The 25,752-nt window shown below is 47.2% G+C and overlaps 1 protein-coding gene across 1 annotated transcript in view; it reads left to right on the top strand.

The window, feature by feature from the left end:
* Positions 1 to 25,752, top strand: part of EEPD1 (endonuclease/exonuclease/phosphatase family domain containing 1) — a 183,550-nt gene that overhangs the window by 151,964 nt on the left and 5,834 nt on the right. The window contains exons 3-5 of the mRNA XM_006887593.1: positions 14,489 to 14,599; positions 18,017 to 18,151; positions 20,083 to 20,221. Coding sequence (XP_006887655.1) covers positions 14,489 to 14,599; positions 18,017 to 18,151; positions 20,083 to 20,221 — 385 coding nt within the window. The remainder of the gene's footprint in view (positions 1 to 14,488; positions 14,600 to 18,016; positions 18,152 to 20,082; positions 20,222 to 25,752) is intronic.

Raw genomic sequence — 25,752 nt, 5'->3', positions numbered from 1 at the left:
GGGTTCAGTCCTAGAGGGCTCATGCAGGAGGGGGAAGAGGAAGGAGCCAAGGGATGGATACCTTGTCTTTTTTTTCCCCCCTCCCTCCCACTCTTTTGAACAGATGTCACTTTTTGAGGGGGAAAAAAGTGTGTGTGTGTGTGTGTGTGTGTGTGTGTGTGTGATACTAATGTTAAAATTCAAAGACATTCTGTTAGATCACCTGTCTTTGGAAGTGGCATAAATATGAGCCTCTTCCAGTCAATGGGTCAGGTAGCTGTCTTCAGATGTTTTGGCCGAGAGGAATGAGCATATCCAGTGCAGCATCTCTTTGTTGGAACATCTCAGTTGGCATTTTATCAAGTCCTGGAGTCTTGGTTTCTCACCAGTGCCTTCTGTGGAGCCTGGACTTATTCCTTCATTTTCATCAGTTCTTGATCAAATGCTTCCTCCTGAAATGATTGTGCATCTACCGGTTCTTCTTGGTGCATTGACTCTGTTCTGTTCTATCTTCTTTGGATGCTCCTTTCAGTACTTCCCACATCAGCTAATATTTTGCTCAAAGAATCCTTCAATACTCTATTCAAAGCCTAATTTTTCTTTTTCTTCAGTTCTTCTGGCTTGAGAAATGATGAAACCATTATTCCTTTCTTGTTTTTTAACTCCAAGTCTATGAAAATTTACTAATAATACTTTGTCTTCTCAAGATGCCCTTTGAAATCATCTGTTCAGCTCTTTTACATAATCTTTTCCCATTTGCTTTAGCTACTTTACATTTGAGAGTAATATTCAAAGTCTTTTCTACTATCCATTTTAGTCTTTCTTTGCTTTCCTGTCATTCTAATAACTTTTTGCTTCTTGATGCTGGACCTTCACTAAGTTGTGTTCAGTGCACCAGATATGTTTGTGATGTGGTCTCCACATTCAGTTGGGATATATTCAGAGTCTGTCTGTCTCTGGTAGCTTTGTGGGGAAGCAGTTGCACTGAACCTAAAAAGGCAAGGAGTTTGAACCCAGCAACCTTCTGTGGAAGAAGGATGGGCAGTTTCCTCCCAGCTGTGAAAACCTGCTGGAGGGTCAGCTCTTGGTTGCAGTTTGATAGCAATGAGGTAGTGAGTTGTGTAGCATGGCATACCCCTGTGTAACCCTGGGTTCTTCACAGAAATACATATGGAGTGTACAGGGAGCTTCCCAACCTAAAGCAAACCTGAGAACAGACTAGACTTTATAGTGTTTATAGATTAAGGAATTGTATCTCTAGGGATTAAAAAATTCTATGAATGTGCACATTGTAGGGATGGCAGGTAAGGCAAGCCACCAGCTTTGTTCTTTACTTACACAAGTGGACAGTCATGAAGCTGCCATTTTCTTTGGATTGTTGTTGTTGTTCTTGTTGTTGTTATGTGTTGTCAAGTCACCTGTGACCCATAACAACCCTATGCACAACTGTCCTAAACCCTGCTCTATCTATTGCCAATCTTACTGTCTCTGACACACCTATCCCCATTACCCCAGTCACTGAATCAATCTACCTCATCAAGGGTCTTCCTCTCCTACACTGTCCCTCCACCCTTCCAAGCATGACATCCTTCTCCAAGGACTGTTCCCTCCTTGTAATATGTCCAAAGTATGTCAGACGAAGCTTCAGAATCCTTGCCTGCAAAGAGCAGCCTGGTTTAACCCTTTATAGAATGAACCTGTTCATTTTATTAGCAGTCCATGGTATATTCAGTACTCTACCACTACAGCTCAAAGGCATCAATTCTCCTTCTATCATTCCTAATCATTGTCCAGCTTTCTAATGCATAGCAAGTAATTGCAAAGACCATGGCCTGGATCAGGTGCACCTTAGTGTCTAGACTGACATTGTTTCTCTCAGTACTTTGGAGAGGTCTTTGACAGCAGTCTGGTTGGTACAAGGAGTGTTGATTGTAGAGCCAAGCAAATGGAAGCTGTTGACAATCTCGACCTCTTTACCATCCATCATGATGCTGCCAATTGGCTCAGTGGTGAGAATCTTTGTTTTCTTGATATTGAGCCTCAATCCATATTGGAGGCTGCAGTCCTTGACCTTCTGCAGCAAGTGCTTCAGGTCCTCCTCAGTTTCAGCAAGCAGGGTTGTATCATCTGCATAACACAGATTGTTGATGAGTCTTCCTCCAATTCTGATGCCACATTTCTCCTCATAGAGCCCAGCCTCCCTGATAATCTGTTCCGCATATAAATTGGAAAGATATGGAGATAGGACACATCCTTGGCGCACACCCTTCCCAGTTTTGAATCATGTAGTGTTTCCTTGCTCTATTCTGATGACTGCCTCCTGGTCCAAGAATAGGTTTCGCATTAGCACAATCAAGTGTTCTGGGATTCCCATTCTTCTCAGCCAGCCACAGTTTGTTGTGATCTACACAGTCAAATGCCTTTACATAGTTAATGAAACACAGACATTCCTTTGGTACTCTCTGCTTTCTGCCAAGATCCATCTGACATTAGCCAAAATATCCCTAGTACCAAGGCCTCTTCTAAACCCAGCCTGCACTTGAGGCAGTTCTCTGTTGATGTACTGTTCCAGTCGTTTTTGTATAATCTTCAGCAGAATCTTACTTGCATGTGATATCAATAATACTGTTCGATAATTTCTACATTCTGTAGGATCCCTCTTCTTTGGAATGGGAATAAATATCAATCTCTTCCAGTCAGTAGGCCAGATGATTGTCCTCCAGATTTCTTGGCACAACTTGGTGAGCACATCCAGGGCAACGTCTGTTTATTGAAATATGTTAATCGGTATGAGTCAAATAATTATTTCTTCCCTTGGCATTTGCTTTCTTACTCCTATCATCTTCATATTTACTCCCATCCCTACCCTTGCTGTTGTCATATCTGACTTCTCAAAATTTGGGAGGGAAACATTTTTTATTAATAAATTCTGTTTTGAGATGGGTTTCAGGTTCAGGACAGTCTCTTCTTTGTACATAACTTCCCCTTTCTTTGAGTATTTTCATCGGAAAAATAATAAAGAGAGGAGAAAATTCTAGAAAAGAAAGCACTGTGGATGTGGTTTGTGTTAGGAAATAAGTTCTTTATCACTGGAGCTTATAGCACATAACCTTTTAGCTTACAAGTAAAATGTAACATATGTGGCAGACCTTCCCTTTCAGTGGCTCAAGATCTTGATAAGAAGTACATATGAAAGTGTAATCTCTTGTGATTTGCTAGCAGAATAGGAATGTTCAAGTCTTTGTAATAGTGTGTTCAGAGTGAGCTGTGCCTGGCTATCTCAAGAGCTACTTCTCTCTGCCTACAGTTTCCCTACAAACTCCTAAAATAGACGTGCAAGTCTCTAAAAACATTTCTATTTTCAGATCTTCTTTCACTTAGAATAGTTTCAATCATTACTCACAAATTTAGCATCTAATTTTGGAAATGGTGTGTGTGTGTGTGTGTGTGTGTGTGTGTAGTGCTGGTGTTCCAGGAGTCAGCTGGCTACTTTCATAGGTGTTCAGTCAGCCATGTGGTGGGGCTATTTGATTATCCCAAGGCCAAAGAATTGACCAATCTAGAGCACAGAAAAATCCTTGTGGGTGCTGAATGCCCATAGAATGTTTGTTAAATGACGTGTGGTACCTTTAACACTCTCCATAGCTTTGCCTCTTAATTATTCACAAGTCACACCCATCTCTTACTGCATTTTCTGACTGGTATGTTTGCCAGAGTTTGACCCTTCCCCATCCTGCACTCAGTCACAGCCCCACAACCTTTTGAAGAAGTTCACCTGTTGTTAACTAACTCCTTGCCAAGTCCTTCAGTGATTTTAGGGTTGCTCACAGGATAAAGCCCAAGCACCTTTCAAGGTACATGGGGCCCTGCTCACCCTCGTCTCTCACCTCCTCTTCCAGCTCATCTCACCATTTTATCCCCTCCTCATCTATGCTGTGCCTACACTGACCGCTCTGTCCTTCAAATTCTCCAAGCTCTGGCTGCCACAGGCCCTTTGCACACCCTACTCCTGCTGCCTGCAGTGTTCTTCACTCTTTGCCTAAGAAACTCCTTCTCATCCGTAAGTTCTGAGAACAATCTCAACTCTTTGGGAAAGCCTTGTTCAATGCCCCTCCCCATCACCATCACCATGGATGCACTCAGGCTTCGTGGACTTCTATGTGGTACAGACCCCAGGTACATCTTGACATGAGGTGATGATTAGTAATTACCTTCATTTCCCTAATACACATTCCCATCACCAAGATGGAAGCTCAGTCAGGCTGGGACCAGGTTTCTGTTGTTCACCGTTCTAGCCCCCATCCTAGCCCAGGTCTTTACTGAATGTTTAATGAATCCACTCTCCACATGAGAGGAAAAGATTACCAACCACAACTTCCTGTATCTTCGCCTGTGAACACATTGATTAATTTTAGCAGATTCTATCTCCCAGCCTGCCGTGGGCCAGCTCCAGCTCCAGCCCCTATTCCTACTCACTTCTAAGCTTTTGGACGTTGTGCCATCAGCGGTGGGAAGTTGAGGGAGCATGCATACATCAGTGGTCCAGCCTGGAGGAGTGTAACACCACAGCCACGCTGTGTGCCGGGCCTCGTGCAGCCTGCAGTAGACAGACTAGGCTTCCCAGCTGTTACCGATGTTACGCAAGAGGAAATTGAGGTGCAGAGGTGGTGAGTCATTACCCACAATCACAGTTCCTGGTAAGGGACAGAGGCAGAACCTGAATGCAGGCAGTGTTCCCCTACAGTATCTGTTCTTAGCCTGGCCTCGCTATTAAGTAATCAGCATGATGCTACTTCAGCACACTGGCTGTGAAAAGAATTCTTCTCCACAGAAGAGATAGCTGAATAATAGGAAGGGTGTTTACCACCCAAGTCTGGACAATTAAGGCCCCAGAGCAGGCAGGAGACATTCACACTGGGGTTCTGGTCTCACCATGGCTCTGAACACACAGACATCACTGCACAGTCTTTGGGGTTTCACATATATCCCGGGGCCCTGACACATACCACAGCCCTGGTGGCATAGTAGTTAAGGTGCTGTGCTGCTAACCAAAAGGTTGGCAGTTCAAACCCACTACTTCCCTGACATGTTCTGCTTCCAAGAGGATTTACTACCTTGAAAACTCTCTGGACAGTTCTGCTTTGTCCTAACAAGGTCACTGCGAGATCAATTCAACAGCAGTGGGTTTTGTTTCTATGTTAACACATACAGGTTGATATGAGGAAACATTTTATAAGGAGTCCTCTTACTGAAAACAAAGGGAGTGGAAATTCAGGTGAATATTATTTACTCAAGGATGAAAATATTAGCTGTTTTTGAAAAGTCATCTCAAGTCATCAGAATTTTTTTTAAAAAGTTTTTAAAGAGAGCATTGTATCTCTAACTATACATTTATATGACATTACATATGCATTACATATACATTTACAGTAATGTCTGTAGGTGCTTACTCTCCTTCATAGACACCTGTGTCTATAGCCCTGCATCACCTGCACATTCATTTAAGCAAAGAAACCTCTTGCTGGACTTCTAGAAAACAAAGTTATAATTTGCTCCAGGTTTAGTTTTGCCGTTTTTCACTTTTAATGTGGATAAAAGTAATTCTGAGGATGTGACTTTGTTGGTAGGTACTTTGAGCCAGCTCCTCATCCTAGCGACCCTGTGTACAGGGAAGCAAAGTCCTGCCCAGTCCTGTGCTTGTCTCTAACCACTGGTTTGCACACTGCCAGTCCACCCCGTTGAGCTCTTGTGTTGACCTTCCACCTTTATCAGCATAATGTCCTTTTCTAGAGACTGGCCCCTTCTGACAACATGCCCTAAAAATATATGAGACCACGCATCACCATGCCCAGCTCCACAGAGCACTCACCTTTATAGTAGAACAGAATGAGCCTCCAAAATGAAGAAGTTCTTTCCAATGAGCTAAAAACATCCTTCACTAGGGAAGCAATCCGTTTGTGCCAGTTGGTTGTGTATTGGGCAGAACACAAAGTGATTGATTATAGAAGGGACTCAGAGCCGTTGAGCTACAAACAACTCCTAATGGCCCCTCCTTGGAGTTTCTGAGGCTGCAGATTGCACAAGGGGAGATTTCCTATTTTCCTCCTAAGGAGCAGCTGATGGAGTTGAGCTGCCAGAGAGGTGTGGACTCAGAGTTAGCAGCACAGTCCCTGTGGACTACACCCCCACAGACACCTGATGTAGAGGACTCAGAGTAAGCTCATTGCCATGGAGTTGAAACTGACTCATAGCCGACGTTCTAGCGAGTTTTGGGAGGCGGCTGATCACACAGGAGGTGACCACCCATCCTTCTCCCTTGGAGCAGCTGGTGGATTTGAAACACCAGAGAGGTGCCACCTTTCGTCTGGCACTGCAACTCCCCATGGACTATGCCATCAGAGCTCCCTCTAATGTGGGCACAACAGTAGGTGAGAAAAGCAGAATATGAAAGTGTATGAGTGTGTGTGTATGTGAGAGAGAGAGAGGGCGTGCGAGAATGAATAAGTGGATATATTAGAATAGCTCTCCCCACCAATCTTCTAGAAATGTTAAAAATCTCTGTCTTTGTATAGTGGTGCCATACTTAATTTTTCATTTTCTCATTTTATATGTTCTGCTATGATGGGTATGTATCTGGTTTTATCAGTTGCTGTTGAATGAACCCTGGCTTGTAGGAGCTTCTGTGTATCAGAGAGCTGGGCCTGTAGGGGCATCAGCAGCTGATTCTACAGAAGCAGATCTCCAGGCATTAGCTCTGAGGTGCCTCTGGGTGGATTTAAACTACCTACCTTTGGATTAGAAGCTGAGTATGTTTACATCAGGACTTGGTCTCGATGTAAAAAGAAGGGAAAATATGTGGGATTTTTCTCTTTAGAAGTCTCACTCCTGTTTGGCAGTGAGACCCTTGGAATCTAAAGACCTTTGGAGGGAGAAGGGTGGGGGAGATTGTAAATGTCCCTGGTAGTCAGGATGACCCCGGTGAGGACAGTACTGACAGGTTGACCCCAACACTGAGCAAATTTTGTTCTCCTTGAAGTCTAGCTCTCTCTTGATTTGGGTATTTATTGTCCACCTTGCTTTATTTATTTATTTTTTAAAGTCTCAATTTCCCTTGAAAGATTTCTCTCCTTTTACTTATTTTTAACCCTGGTGCTCAGAGAGCAGTGGCTGGCAGCTTTCAGGAACATGGCAGCGTCAGTGCAACCAGCAGCCACTCTGTTGACAGGAGCACACATGTATGTCACTTTCCTCCACTCTGTGAAAGCAGCTAATAATTAGCTAGCTGTGGGGGCTGCAGAGATGTCTCCTTGTTTGCTTTTTATCTTCCACAGCATGATAAGAATGTTTAACAGGGTGAAAAGTCATCCAAATGCCTCTCTGGTCCCAGTGGGAAGGCGTTTTTCAGGAGCAGACCTCAAGATGGCTGTGAGGGAGGGACCACAGAGGTCAGCCTGAGCCCCTCTGGACAGAGCACTGGGAGCCCAGCTTGCAGGGCAGGATCTCCACAGGGTGAGCCATGTGACCCAGAAAAGGTGTATCCAGCCAGTGTCTGTGCTTCCCAGGAAGAAGGCTGTGAATTGGTGGTGGATCCACTGCCCCAGGAGACTTGTGTCTCCAGGACCTACACACCCCACTCTGAAGGTGAAACCAACACGGCCAGTGTGTAGGGTGTACAAGCTTTAAGCCTCGGAGTTCAGAAGTGGAGTGCAGCAGGGCTGTGCAGGCTTGCTTCCACACGTAACTTGGTTTAGTTTGTAATTCCTCAGCCCTTTCTCCTGGTGCTGGTGACGTGGTCCATGGGGAGCTGTGCTGCTAAACCAGAGACCATGCCTCTCTGGTGTTTCCGATCCACCAGCGGCTCCACAAGAGAGATCTGAGCAGCCTCCTCCCGTGGGCTTGCAGGCTTGGAAATCTAGTGGAGCTTCAGCAATGAGCTGGCTTCCAACACAACAGCAATTCGCATTTGACACATCCGTGTCACAGTGTTCAGCTTCACAACAACCTCGAGTTACTTCTGTACAGCAAATGGACAGACGAGGCTAATGCGATAATGGTTACCCATGGTGGACGGTGTTTGGTGGAGCTCCCTGATTAAAACAAGCCTGGAAGCAGGAGTGGCATCCACTTCCAAAATAGCTTGCCTCTGGAAACCCTATGAACCTGGAGAGAGGATGAAAGTTATACAAGTATTAGGATCTTTTATTCATAGGGTCACTATAAGTTGCTACGACTCGACAGCACTTAACAACAACAACAATATATAATTGTGATTTTAATGAATATTTACAGAAAGCTTGAGTTTTCATTCATTCACTGTTGTACACTTTTCTCCTCCCTCCTCCTTCCCCTGCCACTTTGCAGTGCCCCTCTTGTTCCAGATTGTTGTCATACATGTAATGCCTAAGCATCCATTCCTTTCAGACAGTCCTTCTCCTCATCTGTCCCAGTGCAGTGCTCAGTATCTACCCACTCTTCCTTTAGCTTTTTATTTGACTTGCACCTTGGCGTTAGTGCTGTAATCCTGCCTGGCCTGCTTCCGGGCAGTGCGTGAACTTGGCCCTGTTACTTTATGAGCCTCAGTTTCCATGTGTATGAAATGGGAAACCTGTTAACTTCTCTTACTGGTTGTCATTAAGATTAAATGTATAGTATGTAGGGAAGAGCCTATTGAGGGTCTCTATGAATCGTACCCTACTTGCCTCAGTGGCACTGAACAACAACAACATAATTACCCACTGCTATCAAGTTGATTCCCGCTCATAACTTCCCTCTATCAGATCCCAAGGCTGTAAATCTTTATGGGTGGAGACTGTGCTTCATTCTCCTGAGAAGTGGCTGGTAGATTTGAACTGCTAGCCTTTTAGTTAGCAGCACAGAACGTATTATTGGTTCCTTCCTCTCCCTTCCTTCTCCCCATGACCTGTATTTCTTCAGAAACTAACCTAGTTTTTAGTTGTTGGCCCTCTGTGTCTTCTTACTATTGTTGGATTTATCCAACAATTAAGCATTTGTAAATCCCAATTAAACTTATAAGGACTTTAGAAACTATTTGCTGTCAAGCTAATTCCGTGTGTCAGAGGAAGAGTAAGCTCTCTTGTTCCAGGCAGTTTAGCACGTGCTCTTTCAGGGAGTTTTTCAGACATCGAGAAAAGCTGATGCATGTTACTGAAGAGTGCTGTACCTCCCTGGCCAGGGACACACAGGCTTTGAACAGGGTACTTTGACGCGATGCATTTTTTTGTTTGTTTGTTTGAAAATCTGGGGAGAAAGGTGAGGGATTGGGTAGCGTCAGCCCTGCTGCAGCTTCTGAGGACAGGTGTAGAGGTACAGAACAGTTCCTGTGACAGACCCCTTCCTCCCTCTGACACCTGTGTCAAACTGTGTCTTGTAGGATTGCAACTCCAGCCTCAGCCCCTCCTACCCACAGCAGCTTCCTGAATGTTCTGTAGCCTGCCTGCCTCCTTGGGGTTGGGGGCAGAGGTGACAGAGGGGGTGTACACAGGAGCCTCTGCCCTGGAACCTGACAATAGGAAGGCTTTCCAGCCAGCTCTTGAGCTTACCAGGCTGTGTACCTCCCCGACCCCACCCAGTTGTCCTGTTAAAATGCAGATCCTGATGCAGCAGGGCTGGGCTAGGTCCCCCCGTGAGGTCCATACTGCTGGTCCCTGGACCATGCTTAGTGTAGCCAAGATATAAAAAACACTCCCATCCTTAATTTGCTGTGAATTCTGAGTACCAACAGTCAACAGAACTTATTTCAGCCCAAGAAATACAAGTAAATTCCTACCTTTTACTTTGAATATGCTCTCAACCATAAGCCCTTTGTCTATTTCCTTAAATTGTTCATTTCCCAAAAAATATAGTAATAGCAGAAGCAAGGTGCGGACAGGTCCTCAAGAACAAGATGTTGATACTGTTCAGGTTTCCAAAATACAACAACTCTCCAGCTTCAGAGATTATTGTTCTCTCGATCTTTTGGAGATTAGCTCTTAGTTTTGTAAATATGAAGCCAGCTGACATAAAATTTAAAAAACAAAGGAAACTGAGAATGTCTTCCCTTTCCTCTTTCAGCAGTTCTCAGACAGCCGAAGCACCTGTCCTTATTGTTGTTAGTTGCTATTGAAACAGTTCTGACTCGTGGAAACCACCTGCAGGGGCTAAAAATACAGATTCCTGGGTCACGCATTTGGAGGTTCCCATTTAGCACATCCAGGTGGTGCCTGAGAATCCGTGTTTATAACATGTTGCCAGGTGATGCTGGTGATGGTGACCTGAGGACCACCTTTTGAAGAGCATGCATGGCCTTAGTCCCAAAAGTCATCATGCACGGTGGTGAACCTGGAGAACATAGTGTGTTTCCTTTCTCATGATCCCTGAAAGGGAAGAGCCATTGGCAGAACAGGTCAGGATATGGACATGTTCGGGCTGAAGTGGGGCTTAGGGTAGGTAGATATGAATGCAAGTTTTGTTGTCGTCAGGTATCTGAAGGTCCTCCTGAGGGTCAGGAGGGGTTAGGACAGTTTGTAGTTTTCCCCCAAAGTGCCATCAGGTGACTGCAGATAACCTGCAGTCCGAGCATGCTAGCACACCTTGTCCCCAGGTGCTCAGCCACACCCAGGATGCTCTAATCGCCCCTTAGAGCTTACTGGAGCACCTCCTGGGAGGTTGTGATGCGGTTGAGCTTGGGAGCCCTGCATGGAGGGAAGAGAGGCAGGCACTAGACAGGCATTAGAGAACTGGTCTCCTTTGCTGTGATTCCTGGATTCAGCTTTACGGATCACTCAGCAAGCAAATTCCCCAGCAGGAAATTGGCTGCTTTGTCAAGTGCACTTTCTCGCTGAGTACCTAACATCACAGTCAATAAATTCCGGCTGCATTTCCCATCCAAGGACGCTTCTGGCCAGGAGCATCTGGCTGTGAGCACCATGGAGGGCGAAGCCCCCTGTCTGTGGCTGCTGAGCATGCATCCCTCTGGGCTGTGTGGGGAGTAGAGCCAAGAGCTCTCACCGGTCACCACCCGGAGGAGGAAAGAACAAGTGCCTGGACAGCTGAGCCACAGAGTGCATCAGGGGGCCCACGGTGAAGAGGGTTTAACCAGATGATCAGCTCCAAGGAGAAGTTCTCCTTTCCAGCTGCCATTCCTGTATTTAAAGAGTTTGCTGATTCCCTCTGCAAATGCTTAGAGAGTGTTACTGGGGGACATGCTCTGTGCTAAGTGTGGAGCTAAAGAGATGGTTTTGACACAGTTCCTGCCCTTGTGGAATCCGCTGCTGTGGAGACACAGATGCTTACACCACTAAAAGCAGCCTAACTCCTGGAATGAACCAGGTGCCCTCAAGTCATCCTGACGCATGGCGGCCCCTGGGTACCAGAGTGGGACTGTGCTCCTAGGGGTTGCAGGAACTGATTTTTCACAAGTATATCCCCAGGCCTTTCTGCCATGCATGGACTCAAACCGCCAAATTTACGTAGGAGAGCATGTTAATGGTTTATACCATTCGACTCTTATAATAGCCCGTGTCTAAAGAAGTGCTCTCTTCCCCTTTTCTGGTGAGTTTTTTTCTCCACAACATGTGTCTGTAGAGATTATTGACAGGGTATTGACCTGTCTCTCACCTCCTTTCTTACGGTGTGAGGGCAAAGACAAGGCCTTTATGCCTTGTCCTCTGGCAGCCCCTGCCAGTGGACATTCTACAAGGCAATAGGACAGCTCTTTACAGAATGACGTTGCCTGAGGGTGCTGATAGCGGAAGGCTAGCTAGCCGAGTGCTTCAACATCAGAGCACAGGTTCAAGGAGGACCTAGACCACCACCACCCCAGCCACTACAACTGACACGCCTTAGTGTGCATCAGAATCACCTGAAATGCTAGTTAAAATACAGGCTGCTAGCCTCCACTCCAGAGATTCTGATTTGCTAGGTCCAGGACCAGGCCTGAGAATTTCTTAAAAGTCCCCAAATGCTATTGATGCTGTGCGTTCTTGTGTCACACACACACCCTGAGAACATAGAGGTGGTGCATTTACATGGCTGTCACAACTTACTTAGCGGATAGGTGGAGGCAGACTGGATGACAGCGTTGTCATTGTTATTCGGTACCATCAAGGTGAATGCAATTCATAGTGACCCTGTGAACAGCAGACCTGAACCCTGTCCCATTCTGTGTCATCCTCTTCATCTATGATATACTTGAGTCCATTGCTGCAGTCACTGTGTCATCCTATCTCACTGGGGATCTTCCTTTCTTTCACTGACCCTCCACCTTTCTGCTCATGATGTCCCTCTCCAAGCAATAGCCTCACCTAGAAACGAGCCCGAAGTATGAGAGATAAAGCTTTACCATATTTGCCTCCAAGGAGGGCTCTGGCTGTACTTTTTCCGGATATATCTGTTTGTTCTTTTGGCAGTCCATGGGATAATCAGTACGCTTCTCCAGCACCACAGCTGAAAGGCATCAATTCTTCTGTCATCCTAATTGTCATATGAGAAGTTGTCTAGCTCTCAGATATGTAATAAGTTATTAAAAAGGCAAAGAGATTTCATGAATGTGATGACAGGGAGTTGCCAGAGAGATGAGACTCTGAAATAGGGTCACAGTAGTGGGAATCCAAACACATGTGATAGTGGCATCAGTGGACTTGATGGGAAGTTGATGTGGGTGGAGAGGAAGGAGTCAGAGCACAAGGTGGACAGTAGATCCATGAACTGATAGGCACTATAGAGCAGGATTTATGATGGGTAGTGGGAGATCATATGACTTCTTTTGGCTTGAGGTTCTCTATGGACCTGCAGATACTGTCACTCTTGTTAGGTATTATTGGCTCCAGCTCACAGAGATCTTATGTACAACAGAACAAAAGCCTGCCCAGCCCTGCACCATCTCCAGATCGTCTTCTATGTTTTGCGCATTGTGGCAGGCAGTGTGTTGGTCCACCTCTTTGAGGGTCTTCCTCTCTTTTACCGACTCTCTGATCTTCTAAGCAGATGTGTTTTTCCAGAGACTGGTCCCTCCTGATAGTACATCAGCAATATGTGGGATGAAGTCTCATCACTCTGGCTGTCTTGCTTTCAAGGCAGATTTGTTAGTTCTTTTGGCAGTCCATGGTAGGCTTCAAATAGACTTTTTGGAGGTAAATTTCATACTCAACAGAGAGAGAGTTCATAGCTGTAGACACAGCTCTGGGAGTTGTTGGGATGCAATTAAGCTGAAATTGGAACAAAATAAGATTAGTAAATCACAGTTCATTAAAGAGAGAACTTGGTAATGAGTTGAGAAAGAAATCGAGGAGACAGGCCCTCATTAGAGACTGGGTGGAGAAAGGTGAGGGTCATCTTCCCAGAGACCTATAAGTGAAGAGGAAGAGGGTATCACCAATAAGGGCAGTGCTAGATAGAAGGATCTAGAAAACTGAGCTAAACATCTGACCAATTCTCAGGGTTCCTCAACAGAACCAAGACCTAGAGGAGAAGTTGTACTGGGGTATGAACTAGGGAGTACGGCTGTACATCTTTACTTAGGGACTCCCATTTCTAACCTGGCCTGTGTTGGTTTTGTGTTTTCCCTCATGATAAGGTAGCTTTATGATTCCCACACAGTTTGGGTGGAATATGCCACACAGACATGAGGTGCAGTGACCACACACCACAGCAGAACGCTCTTAGATGAAACCTTTAATGAGCAATATGGCAGATCACAATGAAGCTGGGATGCTTTTGTGCTCCCTCTAAGCTAAGCTTTGAAGTCCCTGGTGGTAGAAATAGTTAATGCACTCCGCTGCAAACAAGATTTGGAGATAGTAATATCTTGGAAGGAGCTCTCGTGGCCTAGCGGTAAAGAGTGCTCTGTCAACCCAAAGCCACACAGTTCAAATCCATCAGCTGCTCTGTAGCAGAAAGATAGGCACTCTCCTAACCATGGGATTTACAGTCTCTGGAAACACACTGGATGGTCAACTATGAGTGAATTCCAACTCAATGGCACACAACAACAATAATAGTAGTATCTCAGAAGAAAGCCTGGTTGATTTATGTCTGTTCTACTTTGATACCATGAGTCAGAATTTACTTGATGGCAGATGGTGGTTAGAGCTAAACTTCAAGAAGGAAGAAACATGACCATGTAGTGATCTTTCTCCCTCCTCCCATTGGAGTTGATGCTGAACTAGGCACCCTTAGTATCCTCAGACTTTTACAAGGATAAGGATTCTGACCATTCTCTTTGAGTTTTCAAATTCTTACCCAAATGTATATGGGCAAGAATGTTACAAAGAACTCATTTCTACAATCTGAAATTCCTCAGATAATGATTTTGCATTTCATATGTGTCCACTTTGCTTCGTAACTTGTGTTGCTTGTTTTCACTGTCCAGGTCATCACAGAATCCTGGTGTTTGAAAAGATAGGGATGACATTCTGTAAGTCTCTGAATAAGGATGATGGGCCCAAATCCTACTTGTCTCCATCAATCGGGGCGGGCAGGAACACACACTGAGTTGTATCTGTCTTTGCAGTTCTGTATGGAGCTCAACCAGCCAGTCCTGCCCAACATCCGCAAGTGGAAGGGGCCCCGGGGATGCTGGAAGGCTGTTGTTGCTGAGAAACCCTCAAGTCAGCTCCAAAAGGTACTGTCCGTGGCAAATCAGGCCTTTCCCCTTGTTGTATTCAAACTTGCTTTCTCCCCAACCAAGAGTGTTCTAAAATTTATCTTGCTGGTATCCTTGAAGCAATTCTGTGTTCCTGCTCATACATAGATGGGAAATGTGATTGGCTGCTCAGCTGGGAATAGGAGCATGAGGTGTTGGGAGGAGAAGAGAGATCCAAAGAGAAGAGAGGGTCTAGGCAGCAAATGGGGTAATGTGGCTTTTATCTCCATAATCCCTTTGTCATCATTTTGTCTTCCACCAAGTTTGTTGAGCACCCATCAGTCATTAGCCAAAACCTTCAAATCTACCTAAATTCATACATGATTTTAAGCAGATTATAATTTGGGATTTTCATATATCCCCTTATAGTCATAATTAATGCTGTAACTCTGTATGAGGTACATTTTCACTCTTACACACCATGTTCAGGGTTAGGGTTAGGGTTAGGGTTAGGGTTAGGGTTAGAACTTTACTCAGAGTATACAGTGTCTTTGGAATTTGAGGTTTAAACAATACATTTAATAGCTAATCATGAGTTCAAAATCATATGACATGCAAGTCCTGTAAATGCAGGTTGTCCACAAAGCGGTGGTGCTAGCTGAAAGGTCAGGCCTCTCTGCAAGTTTGAATCTACCAACAGCTCTTCAGGAGAACAGTGGGAAGTCTCCATGAAGTTTAAAGCCTCCAAGAACCCACCAGAGGGTCAGCTGTGTGTCGAGGGCAATGAATTTGAGGTTATTTTAGCTCTAGAGGAAGGGCCTCTGGCGACATCATGCATCACGTGTCAGGCCACTGACCCACTGTCACAGCCACTGTGTCAGCCCATCAGTTCAGGGTCTTTCCCTCTTTCTCTGACCTTCCACCTTTCTCAGCAGAGTGTCCTCCAAACAACATGCCCAAAGTATGTGAGACAAGTTCCCCATACTTATCTCTCAGGAGCACCCTAATTGCATTTATTTGTTGGCAATCCATGAAATAGTCAATAGTCTTTTTCTAACACCCCAATTCAAAAGCATCGATTCTTCTTCTGTCATCCTTATTCATTGCCCAACTTTCAGATACATAGGAAGCAATTGAAAATGCCATTATAAGAAGATTAATTGCCAGTATAGTTGGGAAACGTTGAGTGGAGGACAGCCTTCTTAAGCCGACAGAGCAAATCAGATTCACCTTCTTTTACACAAAGAAGACTGAAGTTTAGATAAGGAGAGAGGTTCCTTTGACGTACCTCTGAACCAGGACATGGGTGTAACTAAGTCCTCAGCCTTCCCATTCCTACCTAGAGCTCAGTCCCAGCTCTTAAAGATCTTGAAATACTCAAGACAAAGTACATGCTTGGCAAACCCTGCTCCTGCATTCCAGCTCTGTTTTTAACTAAGTACTCTGAACAGCTGCGGTACCAGGCTCAATGAGCCAGCACGTGGACCGAGCTGCATGGTGGTCCTCAAGGCAGCCCCAACATGAAGGAACGTCACTGTGCCCGTCAGACAAGGTGGCAGAGGAACGCTCTCTGACCAGGAGAATCTCTTAGAAGTTGAGGTGGAGAGAAGGGCATTTCCCCTTCCCACAATTAGTCCACCTGGAGGCAGTTTAAAGCCAGCAGGTCTCTGGCTGACAACACAGCACCTCTGAGACCCATCCTCACTGCCCCTCACCTGCTCACCAGGGGTCTTTGTTATTTAGTGCTGCCAACAGGTGGAGATAAAGAGCAGAAATTTATTTTCTCACCATTCAGGAAGTAAAGAGCCCAAACCAAGGTCTCAGCAATGCTGGTCCTTCCTACCTGTAGCTCCAGTCTCTGTCTGATGCTGTGATGACCCTCACCTGGTGTCTTGTCTTCCTCCCTGGGAACCCTGTTCCTGTGTCTGTTCTGGTCCTTTCATACAGCATTAAGAAGAGATTAGGTTCGGGGTCCACCCTGCACTGGCTTTCTTTATGTAACAGATGAAAAATGTTTCTTCCCGAATATGTTCACCACCACAGGAGCAAGGGATTCAGCATAGTTTTTGAGTGAAGGGGAAGGTGTGAGGCAGGGACACAGTTTATTTCTTGACTCTGGAGCTCATGGGTCTCTGTGGTTCGGCTTAAACCTCAGTGTGGTCCCATCCACTTGCCGAGGGCCCTTGACTGCCTAGGACGGAGCCTATTGGGACTTTATTCATCTAGCTAATGTTTGCTGAGCATTTAACTAGGAACCAGATGTCTAGCCAAGATCTGAGGTCACCAAGAGACACCTAACTCAGAAAGGGACTGCTTGGAACAGTGCTTCATCAAAGACAGGAGACCAGATAAGTAAGATCAGCTTCAGTGGCAGACATTAGTCCCATGGTGGCTGGTCTCAGCCTGAGGCCTAGGAGTCTGCATAGTCTGTGCATGTCTTGGGCCACAGGTGAAGAACCCCACTTCCTTCTCTCCGGAAGTGCCTAGAACTGTGGGGTTGGCCAGATGCCCAGTGATACACATGCATAAATAGTCCAAGGAAGGCTGACTGTACACCCAGAACAGGGAGCTCTCCCCTGGTAAAGCAGGAGGGACTGAGAGGCGAGCTCAGCTCCCAGCCTCCATGGTCAACAAATGTTCTGGGTTACAAGACTGTCCACCAGCCCATCTTCCCAGCATCAGGCCTTGTTGTGAGCAGCACCTAACCAGTAGGCAAAAGCCACACTTTGGGATATCATAATTCATTCTCAGCTCACTGACCAGCTAGGGCCTCTCAGGAAAGTTACTTAACCTTTCTGAAATAGCAGTGTGGCAAATAGGGGTGCGATGTTCCCAGGATAACTCTGCCTAGGGTGATCTCTCCCACAAGCCTGGTTGAATAGAAAGTCCAGAACTGGCAGTGAGTGAAGTGGACCAGGGGGAACATGAGGGGGAGCAGGAATGTGCTGGGGGAACCATGTGTCCTTTTGTGCACATGACCTTGAGGACCAAGAGGTAGAGAGTGCTGCTGCTTCTCATCTCCCTCACCTCCTGCCACCATCTCCCCGCTGGAGGAATTGAGCCTCTGGAGGAGGAGGATGGTGATATTGTTGTTGTTGTTGTTATGTGCCATCGAGTCGCTTGCAACTCATAGCGACCCTGTGTACAACATCCCTGAACTCTGCTCTGTCCTGTGCCAATCGCACCGTCTCCGACACATCCATCCCGATTACCCCAGTCACTGAATCAATCCACCTCATAGAGGGTCTTCCCCTTCTGCACTGTCCCTCCACCCTACCAAGCATGATGTCCCTCTCCAAGGACCTGTCCCTTCTTGCAACATGTCCAAAGTATGTTAGACAGAGCCTTAGAATCCTTGCCTCCAAGGAACAGCCCAGTTTGACCTTTTCCAGGATGATAGTTATGAGAACCCCCAAATGACACAATTTTCAACCTTGTCTGCCGTCTCCCCTGCAGGGTGTGGGGTACTTGGGCTTCCTATGGGACTCCGCCATTGGAATGGAGCTGAAAGACACCCCCTCGCAGGAAAGCACGCCGGGCAACGGGCACGGGAAGCCCGTGAGCCCCAGCCCTTTCCTCGCGCACTTCAAGGTACCTCCTTGTCTTGTCCTCAGCATGCATTTCTCTAAAAAGGAAAATTATCTTTGTCTTTCTAAACTTGTTTGTGACTGCCACCTCTTCATTTTCATGTGATTTTATGTCCCTCAGGGTGGGGCAGAACCCACCCCTGGGTTTCTGTGTCTAGTGGTGGCCCTGATCAGGGAGGGGACAGAAAGAGGACTGCAGGGTGTCCAGCTCGGATGACTGCAGTGGGGCCTGGCAGAGGGACAGGTGGCTACTGACTTCTAGAAATGACCCATCAGTGTTGCCTGAGAGCATTTTTAATAATTCCTGGCCCTGGTAGTCTAGTGGTAAGAAGTTGCACTGCAGTCCCAAAGGCATGCCATTCGAATCTACCAACTGCTCGTCAGGCAAAGAATGGACAGTCTCATCCTGTGCAGTTTACTGCCTCTGAAAACCCACTAGAGGGTCAGCTGTTGGTCAGTTTCCAGCTCAATGGCTCACAACCACGACTCCCCACACCCCAAACATAGGGTTGTTGGTGGCACAGTGGTAAAGGTTGCATCTCCATGTAGGCAGCCAGGATCTGGCTTCTGGCCAGAGCACCTCGCGTGCAGCCAGTCTGTCTGTCCGTGGAAGCTGAGCCATCATTGTCATGCTGAACAGCTTTCAGTTGGCCTGCCAGACCTCAGGTGGACTAGGAGGAAAGGCCTGGCTATCTCTAAATCACAGCTGCTGAAAATCCCGTGGATCCAAGCTGTCTGCTCTCACTGTGTGTGGGACCACTACATGACAGAGGACTAGCTGCTAACAATACCACACAAACATACACAATAGGACTTATAGGACTTTCTAATGCAGAACCCAAAAATGTGGGTTGGTTTTCCCTTCCCCCTCAAAACGTCCTCGGGTATCTGCCAGCCTGCTGAGCATTGGGGATCTGAGGGCAACAGGACTGTTCTCTGTCTTGATCCTTCCTTGTGGGGGTGAAGGAGAAATCTTAATGGGAACTCTGGATGTGGAGGGCCAGGAGAGGGGATGAGGCTGCCTTCACCCACCTGGGAGCAGCGAGCAGGCTGGCCTGGGCTGCCCCTTCAGCCCCACTGGTAGAAGCTGGGCACTGGGTGGGCAGTGGGAGGGAGGAGAAGCAGGAAGCAGAATGAATCCCCAGGTCTACAGCAGCTGGACTCCTGGCCCCTCCTTGTGCAGTGACAGGGTCCTGACCCTGCCCTGTTTTGTGTGATCCAGGCAGCCAGAGCCCCTGGGCAGCCACAAACCTCAGCCCTTTCCTGGCAGGAGCTGGGGGCGGTCTGAGCTCCAGAACACACTGGGACACCTGTGCCTGTGGTGCTGGGAGGGTGTCTGGCACACTCACATGGAGGCCCTGCTCACACCTGTCACTCCGCTGTGGGTTTGTGGTCGCGGCCAGGAGCCCTCACACCTGCAGCTGCAGTGTTGACAGTGTTCTGTCCACATATAGCCCTAGCCATTCCTGATGCTTGTACTCATGATCCTCAGCTGAGAATCTCCTTTATAACTTTGTAGGTACATACAGAGGGTTTCCCTTTATTCACGTATAAAGCAGCAGTTCTGACATGACCACACAGGGCAGAGGCTCAGACCTTCCAGCCTCACAGCAAGGCCGACTGGGTGGCCCATGATCTCAGCAGAATCCCGTGCTGGTAGCCGTGACAAACAGAACTGCAGCATTACAAAGCCCTCAGTGGCTGTGTGATGCAGGGGTGCTCAGGGCTGATTTGTGGGTGCTCACCTGGACCCCGAGCCTCCGTCCTGGGCAGCCTGCACATTTACATTACAGCCTTGAAAGATGAAGCCCTGCGTGGGTGTGGACTGGCTTGGTTTTCTTGACCCTTGTCAGCTTTGTGCAGAAGCTGTTTACCAGTCAGCTGTAACTGCTACAGGTAACCAGAGCCTTTTCCTGTTCTTTGTTTCCTGCCCAGGTGGGAAGTAATGACTTGACCCTTGTTAACCTTCACCTGGGTGCCCTGACCCTCCCAGGGGCTGAGAATCCTGCCAAGAATCATGGTGAGGGCCCCCGCCTGGCCAGCTTCGTGCCTGTGCTGCAGGAGAGCTTGAAAGGTAGGTGGTCCTGGGACCCTGCCACTGGGGAGGGGGTGTCCTCCCTACAGGGCAGACTGAGCGTCTCCTGTCCCCACCAGTGCAGCCATACACAGGGCAGATGAGGCTTGTCTTTACAGAGCCCATTGCCTCACACGGGGCCCTTGTGTCTTGAGACCAACATGGGGTTTGGGTTCAGTGTGCTTCTTCAGTCTTTCGTGGGGATGATTGTTGGGGGACATGTGGTAAACACTTCTTCGTGACAGTGTCTCTGGTGTCACCCCCGCAGTGCCATCTGGAGACCCCCGCACTTTTCACAGGAAGGAGAGGGAGGAAGTGACAAGGGAAACCCTAAACTCTTGGGTAGCAGCGAGCTGAGCCTTTCTCCTGATGGGGTACAGACTACACAGAAAGAGCCCACCACCTGTCAGGGAAAGTAGATTTCCTGCTCAGCTCCTTTGCTGGCCATGGGGCCTCAGGCAGGTCCGCAAGCCCTGTCCAGTCCCCCTCTCTGAACTGGTGCCACCAACTCACAGGAGCATCCAAAAGCTTCCGTCAGATAGATCTGTGTACCCCGCACACGGAGCGGGCACAGTGCACCCAAAGGGCCTCTGAAAATGCCACAACGATTTAGAGAGGCTTGAAAAGAGCAGGACTTGCCAAGAAAGGTGAGAGTTTGGCTCTGTAGGCCCTGTCTCCGACGAGCAGAGGGGGCCTCCAGTGTGCAGTTTAGTCATTAACCAAATGGCAGAGGTGGCAAATGGCAGGCCTGTGGTCTTGGAGCTAGGCTTCATTTTTCCGAGCCCAACCACCACTAAATGAGCGTCTGCTGCGGAGCCCTGGTGTTCCCTTGCCTGTTCTCAAGTCTTGACCAGGGTCCTCTGTGCCTCAGGACTCCTGTAGCTTCTTAAGGCTTCTCCTCACCATGGATGGTTCTTGAAGACTGAGCTGTGAAAAGTGCAAGCTTACTTACATTTTGAGCCAGGCAGTGCTCTGACCAACATTCAACTTAAACTGTGAGTCCTTGCCACTGGATGGCACAGTTCACACTGACCTACAAAAAGAAAGGTTGGAGGTTCAAGCCTCCTAGCAGCAGCCTGGATGGAGAACTGCTTCTGTAAAGATTTCAAGCCAAGAAAAGACGCCCAATGCGCTCACTTGGGCTGAGAATCGGCTTGACAGCAGCAAGCTGGGTTCTGGGTGTCAGGGGCTGAAAAAACCACAGTGCTCTCCCCAGCAGGACCTGCATGGGGAATTGTTCCCTCAGAGAGTTGCTGGCTCCTGTTCTCAGATAGCCTTGGGCAACCTCTGCTTGCTTGATGTCCAAGGTGTGGTCAGGCTGTTGTCCCAGTTGCCAAGAGACTATCAGTCCACAGCCTGACCTGGCCTTGACCTGCCCAAGTGTGGACTGAACCCCCTGCGTGGCATTGTTCACTGGTGACACTGGATCAAGTGTTCAGGGAGTGCTCTAATGAACCAGGTAAATAGACTAATAGTCCATAAAGGCTTCATTCCATAGGCTTCTCTCCAAGCAAACAGAACTTACTTGATTAGCAAACCCTGGCCCTGTCTGCCCTGCCTGGCATGTGTGGGTGCAGGAGAATACCAGTACCCTGGTGGGATTTTCTTCAAACCCCACTGTAGCTTGAGGAGAGGGTGTTCCTTGAGCACTTAGCAGGAGTGAAGCATGCCACAGTGGTCTTGTTTCTGTCTCTGTGGACAGCCCCTCAGTGGGAGCCCACCCCTGCTTTGTCGCCAGCACTATATAATTACAGGAATGTTGAGAAAGTTGACCCCAGGCAGACCAAGGGAAGAAGAAAAGAGCCTGTCAGGTGAATGATGGTTCCCACGTCACCACAGACCCCAATTCTACGAGAGATGAGTTGTGGGGAGTCTACATGGGGCACACAGGGAGAGCGCTGCTGTGTTAACTCACAGAGTGTCACACAGCTCGGCTTCAGGACACTTGCCCCTGGCATTTCTGCTGGTTTTAGAATGGTCCTTCCTGCCTCATCATGTGGAGAACATCATATGGGATCCTTTCCCTCAGTCTTTTAAAACCTTGGTTATTCAGGACCCGAAGCTCCTTTTCTTTCATTCTTCCCTGTACCCTTGCTCCGAGGTTCCTCTGCCTCATTTCCCCACGTGTGTATTGAGTGTCTACCATGTGGCAGGCACTGTTCCGGGCACGGAGAAGACTGTGGGGAGCAGAGCCTGTGGCCCTTTTATTCTGGCTCTTTGTGAAGAGCCCTGGAGTTGAGGGTCACTGGTGTAGCTTTGAGCAAGGAGCCCAAGTTTCTCACTGCAGAGGAGAGGTGGTCATAGCATGTGCCCCACAGAATTGCAGCTTTCTGGTGGCGTGCTGCCGAGGATGGTCTCAGGGAGCCTCTGGCAGTGGTCAGAAGTGGTGGCCAGAGTGAGTGGGACCCTAAGAATTGTCTTCACATTGCCTTTCCTGTTTGGACTTGTTTCTCAAGACAACCCCGACTCACCCTGAGTTGAGTGTCAGTGTGGTTATGATAGAGATTGGGGTGTAGAGACACATTTCTGTCAGCCACTAAGTCAAGCTGCAGGACAGGCCCTCACCCCATTCCTGTTTGCCCCTCACTTCTCCATGGAAGCTTAGTTCATAGTGAGCTGCACTGCTATCCAAAAGGCCGAGTATCTCCAGCTCGTCAAATCCACCAGAAACTCCTCAGGAGAAAATAGACCAGCTCCTTTTAGTAAAATTTACAGCCTCAGAAACCCAGTCAGAATTAACTTGAAGTTTGAGGTTTGCATCTCCATCCATCTGAATACAGATATTCATGTGTCTGGAGCGCCCTCTGGTGGTATTTTGTGTCATTCCACTGACAGTTTCTTGGGGAGCTCTGGAGGCGTAACCCGGGGAGCTGTGCAGCTAACCCAGAGGTAGGGCCTCCCTGGAGGCTCAGATCCATCCGGGGCTCCATAGAAGAAAGATGGGCTCTCTCCGCCTGTGACACAGCCTCGGAAACCTGGCCGTCAATCTGTTCTGCATTGAATTGAGCTGTTACTAAAAAAGGAGCAAGGGTGGTGTCTATTGGATAAACTAACTGAAGTCCATTTCTTCTAGGTTTTCAAATTTTGGTGGTAGTTTCCATTTTACATGGGAATGAAAAATTGTGTAAGCGCTATGGAAGGCAGTTTGTCACTTCCTTAGGAAGTTGGAATATAAATCCCATTGGACCCAGTAACCCCCACTGTTGTTGTTATGTGCTGTCAAGTGGGAACCAACTCATAGCTGACCCTCCAGAGGGTTTTCAGAGGCTGTAAATGAGATGGGGAGAGAGTGCCCTTCTTTCTCTCACAGAGCATCTGGTGGATTCAAACTACATGCCTTTCAGTTGGCAGTGCAACCCCTTACCACTAGGCTAGCAACCCCATTAGTAGGTATATATTCTAAAGAAATAAGAGCTGTGAGAAAACAACAGATGTATGCACACCCATATTCATCGCAGCATTATTTACAGCAGCACAGGGTTGGAAACAAGCCATGTGCCCCTCAGGGGCTCACGGTTAAAGAACCGGTGGGCATTCAAGCAGTGAAGTGCTGTGCAGCACTGAGGAACCATGCAGAATGTAAGAAACATTACATAACAGATGAATCTAGAACAGATCATGCTGTGTGGTGCAAGTCAGTCACAAAAGGACAATTACAATATAAGACCACTTTTTAAAAAGCTAAAGAAAACTTTTGAGTTGTGGTGCTAGAGAAGAACACTGAATATCCCTGAACTGCCAAAAAATAAACATTGATGTCTTGGAGAAAGTGCAGCCAGAGTGCTTCTTGGAGGAGAAGCTTTATCTTTCATACTTTGGATATGTCTTTAAGCAAGCCTATTCCTTGGAAAGGGACATCATGCTTGGAAAGATGGAGGGTCAGCGAAGGAGAGGAAGACTCTCAATGATATGGATGGACATGGTGACTTCAGCAGTGGGCTCTAGTGTGTCAGAGACTATGAGGATGGCACACGACAGGGCAGGGCTCGGGTTGGCTGATCACAGGGTCATTATGAGTCATACTTGACTCGATGGTACCTAACAACAACAAAGAAAGCTTTGCACACAGATAGCATCATTTTTGAGTGGTTATCAGGGATAGGAAAGGAGAGAGAGGAAAGTAAAAATAAATAGTTAAGTTGGATAAAAAGGAAGGACAGTATACAGTAAGAGACTGATAAAAAACTGATTCATTAAAGTAATAACATCAATTGTAACTATTATTGTAATAAATGTTAAAAAACAAAATCTATGTGAGTCATTAAAAAATCATTATGGTTTGTAAACATTCACTCAAAAATTTTTTAAAAATAATTTAAAAATAAGACTTCCAGCCCCAGTGGTGTGGATCCAGCAGCACATACAGGAGATAGCAGCCTCCTGTCGTTAGAGTCCGGATCCCCAGCCTCAGACACGCGATGGAGGGTCTGTCACTCTGAGTCAGAGCTGCTTCCATGGTGCTGAGTGTGGGGTTTGGTCTTGGTGATTGTTCAGGGAGCCCCAGGAGTGTAGTGGGTTCGATGTTGAGCTGCTAGTTGTTCCAGGAGAGACAGTTGAGGTCTCCTCCCATGAAGACTTATAGCGTGGACCCACTGGGGGCCGCCATGAGCGTTAATCGGAGTGATGACTGCTCTCAAGGTTTGGTTGGTTTGAGTTAGCCACCATCCAAGGAGCCCTGGTGGCACTGTTGTTAGAATATTTGGTTATCAACCAGGTTAACCATTTGAAGCCCCCAGCCACCCAACAGGACAGGTTGACATCCTGAGCAGCCCAGGGGCAGTTCTGCTCTGTCATGCAGGTCACTATGTGTCAGAATGGACCTGTGACAGCGGGGTGGGGTGGGCTTAGCCGTTAAACAAATAGAGAAACACTGGCTGAAAAGACCTAACACTTCAAGGTAAGTGCCCTGTCCCACATGGCCGTGTAGTTTCCAGCCGTGGGCTTCCGGCTGAGCTCTTCAGGCCTAAGAAGGCTAGATCCACATGAGGCCAACTAAGTCAGGATCTATGAGGGTGAGGTCCCGAGGGATATCTGTGACACTCCTCACTGCCACCCAGGACTTTGGAGCCCCCACCCATGCACCCATAGGTGCTTCACTCTGCTTCTGGATTCTATTGTGTAAATCTCATTTGAAAAAGGGTAGAAAGCTTACACACAACTGATTTGACTACTGATTTTACCAAGATCCACCTGAAAGATATATTGACAAGTGAAAAAAAAATCAATATACATTAATATGTAAAGTTACTGTAATTTGTGTGAAAAATGATGCCTACCTCTGTGTGTCTGTGTGTGTAGAAGGGGACACACAAAAACTGTTACTGTCAAGTCGATTCCAACTCCTAGGAGGCCCACTGGATTTCCAAGGCTGTTGATTTTAATGGGAGACTCCCCATCCTTCTCCCAGGAGCACCTGGTGGATTCATACTGCCAACCTTTTGTTAAGAGCCCAGTACATTCTGCACACTGCCACCAGGAGACACAAAGTCTAGGGAAGGCACAAATGTGAAATAAAATCAACACAAATTCAA

The sequence above is a fragment of the Elephantulus edwardii genome, unplaced genomic scaffold, assembly GCF_000299155.1.
Source record: "Elephantulus edwardii isolate Elephantulus edwardi_28Jun2011 unplaced genomic scaffold, EleEdw1.0 scaffold00059, whole genome shotgun sequence".
NCBI lineage: Eukaryota > Metazoa > Chordata > Mammalia > Macroscelidea > Macroscelididae > Elephantulus > Elephantulus edwardii.
The sequence above is the reverse complement of the archived record's forward strand: the minus strand, read 5'-3'. Positions and strand labels throughout refer to the sequence as shown.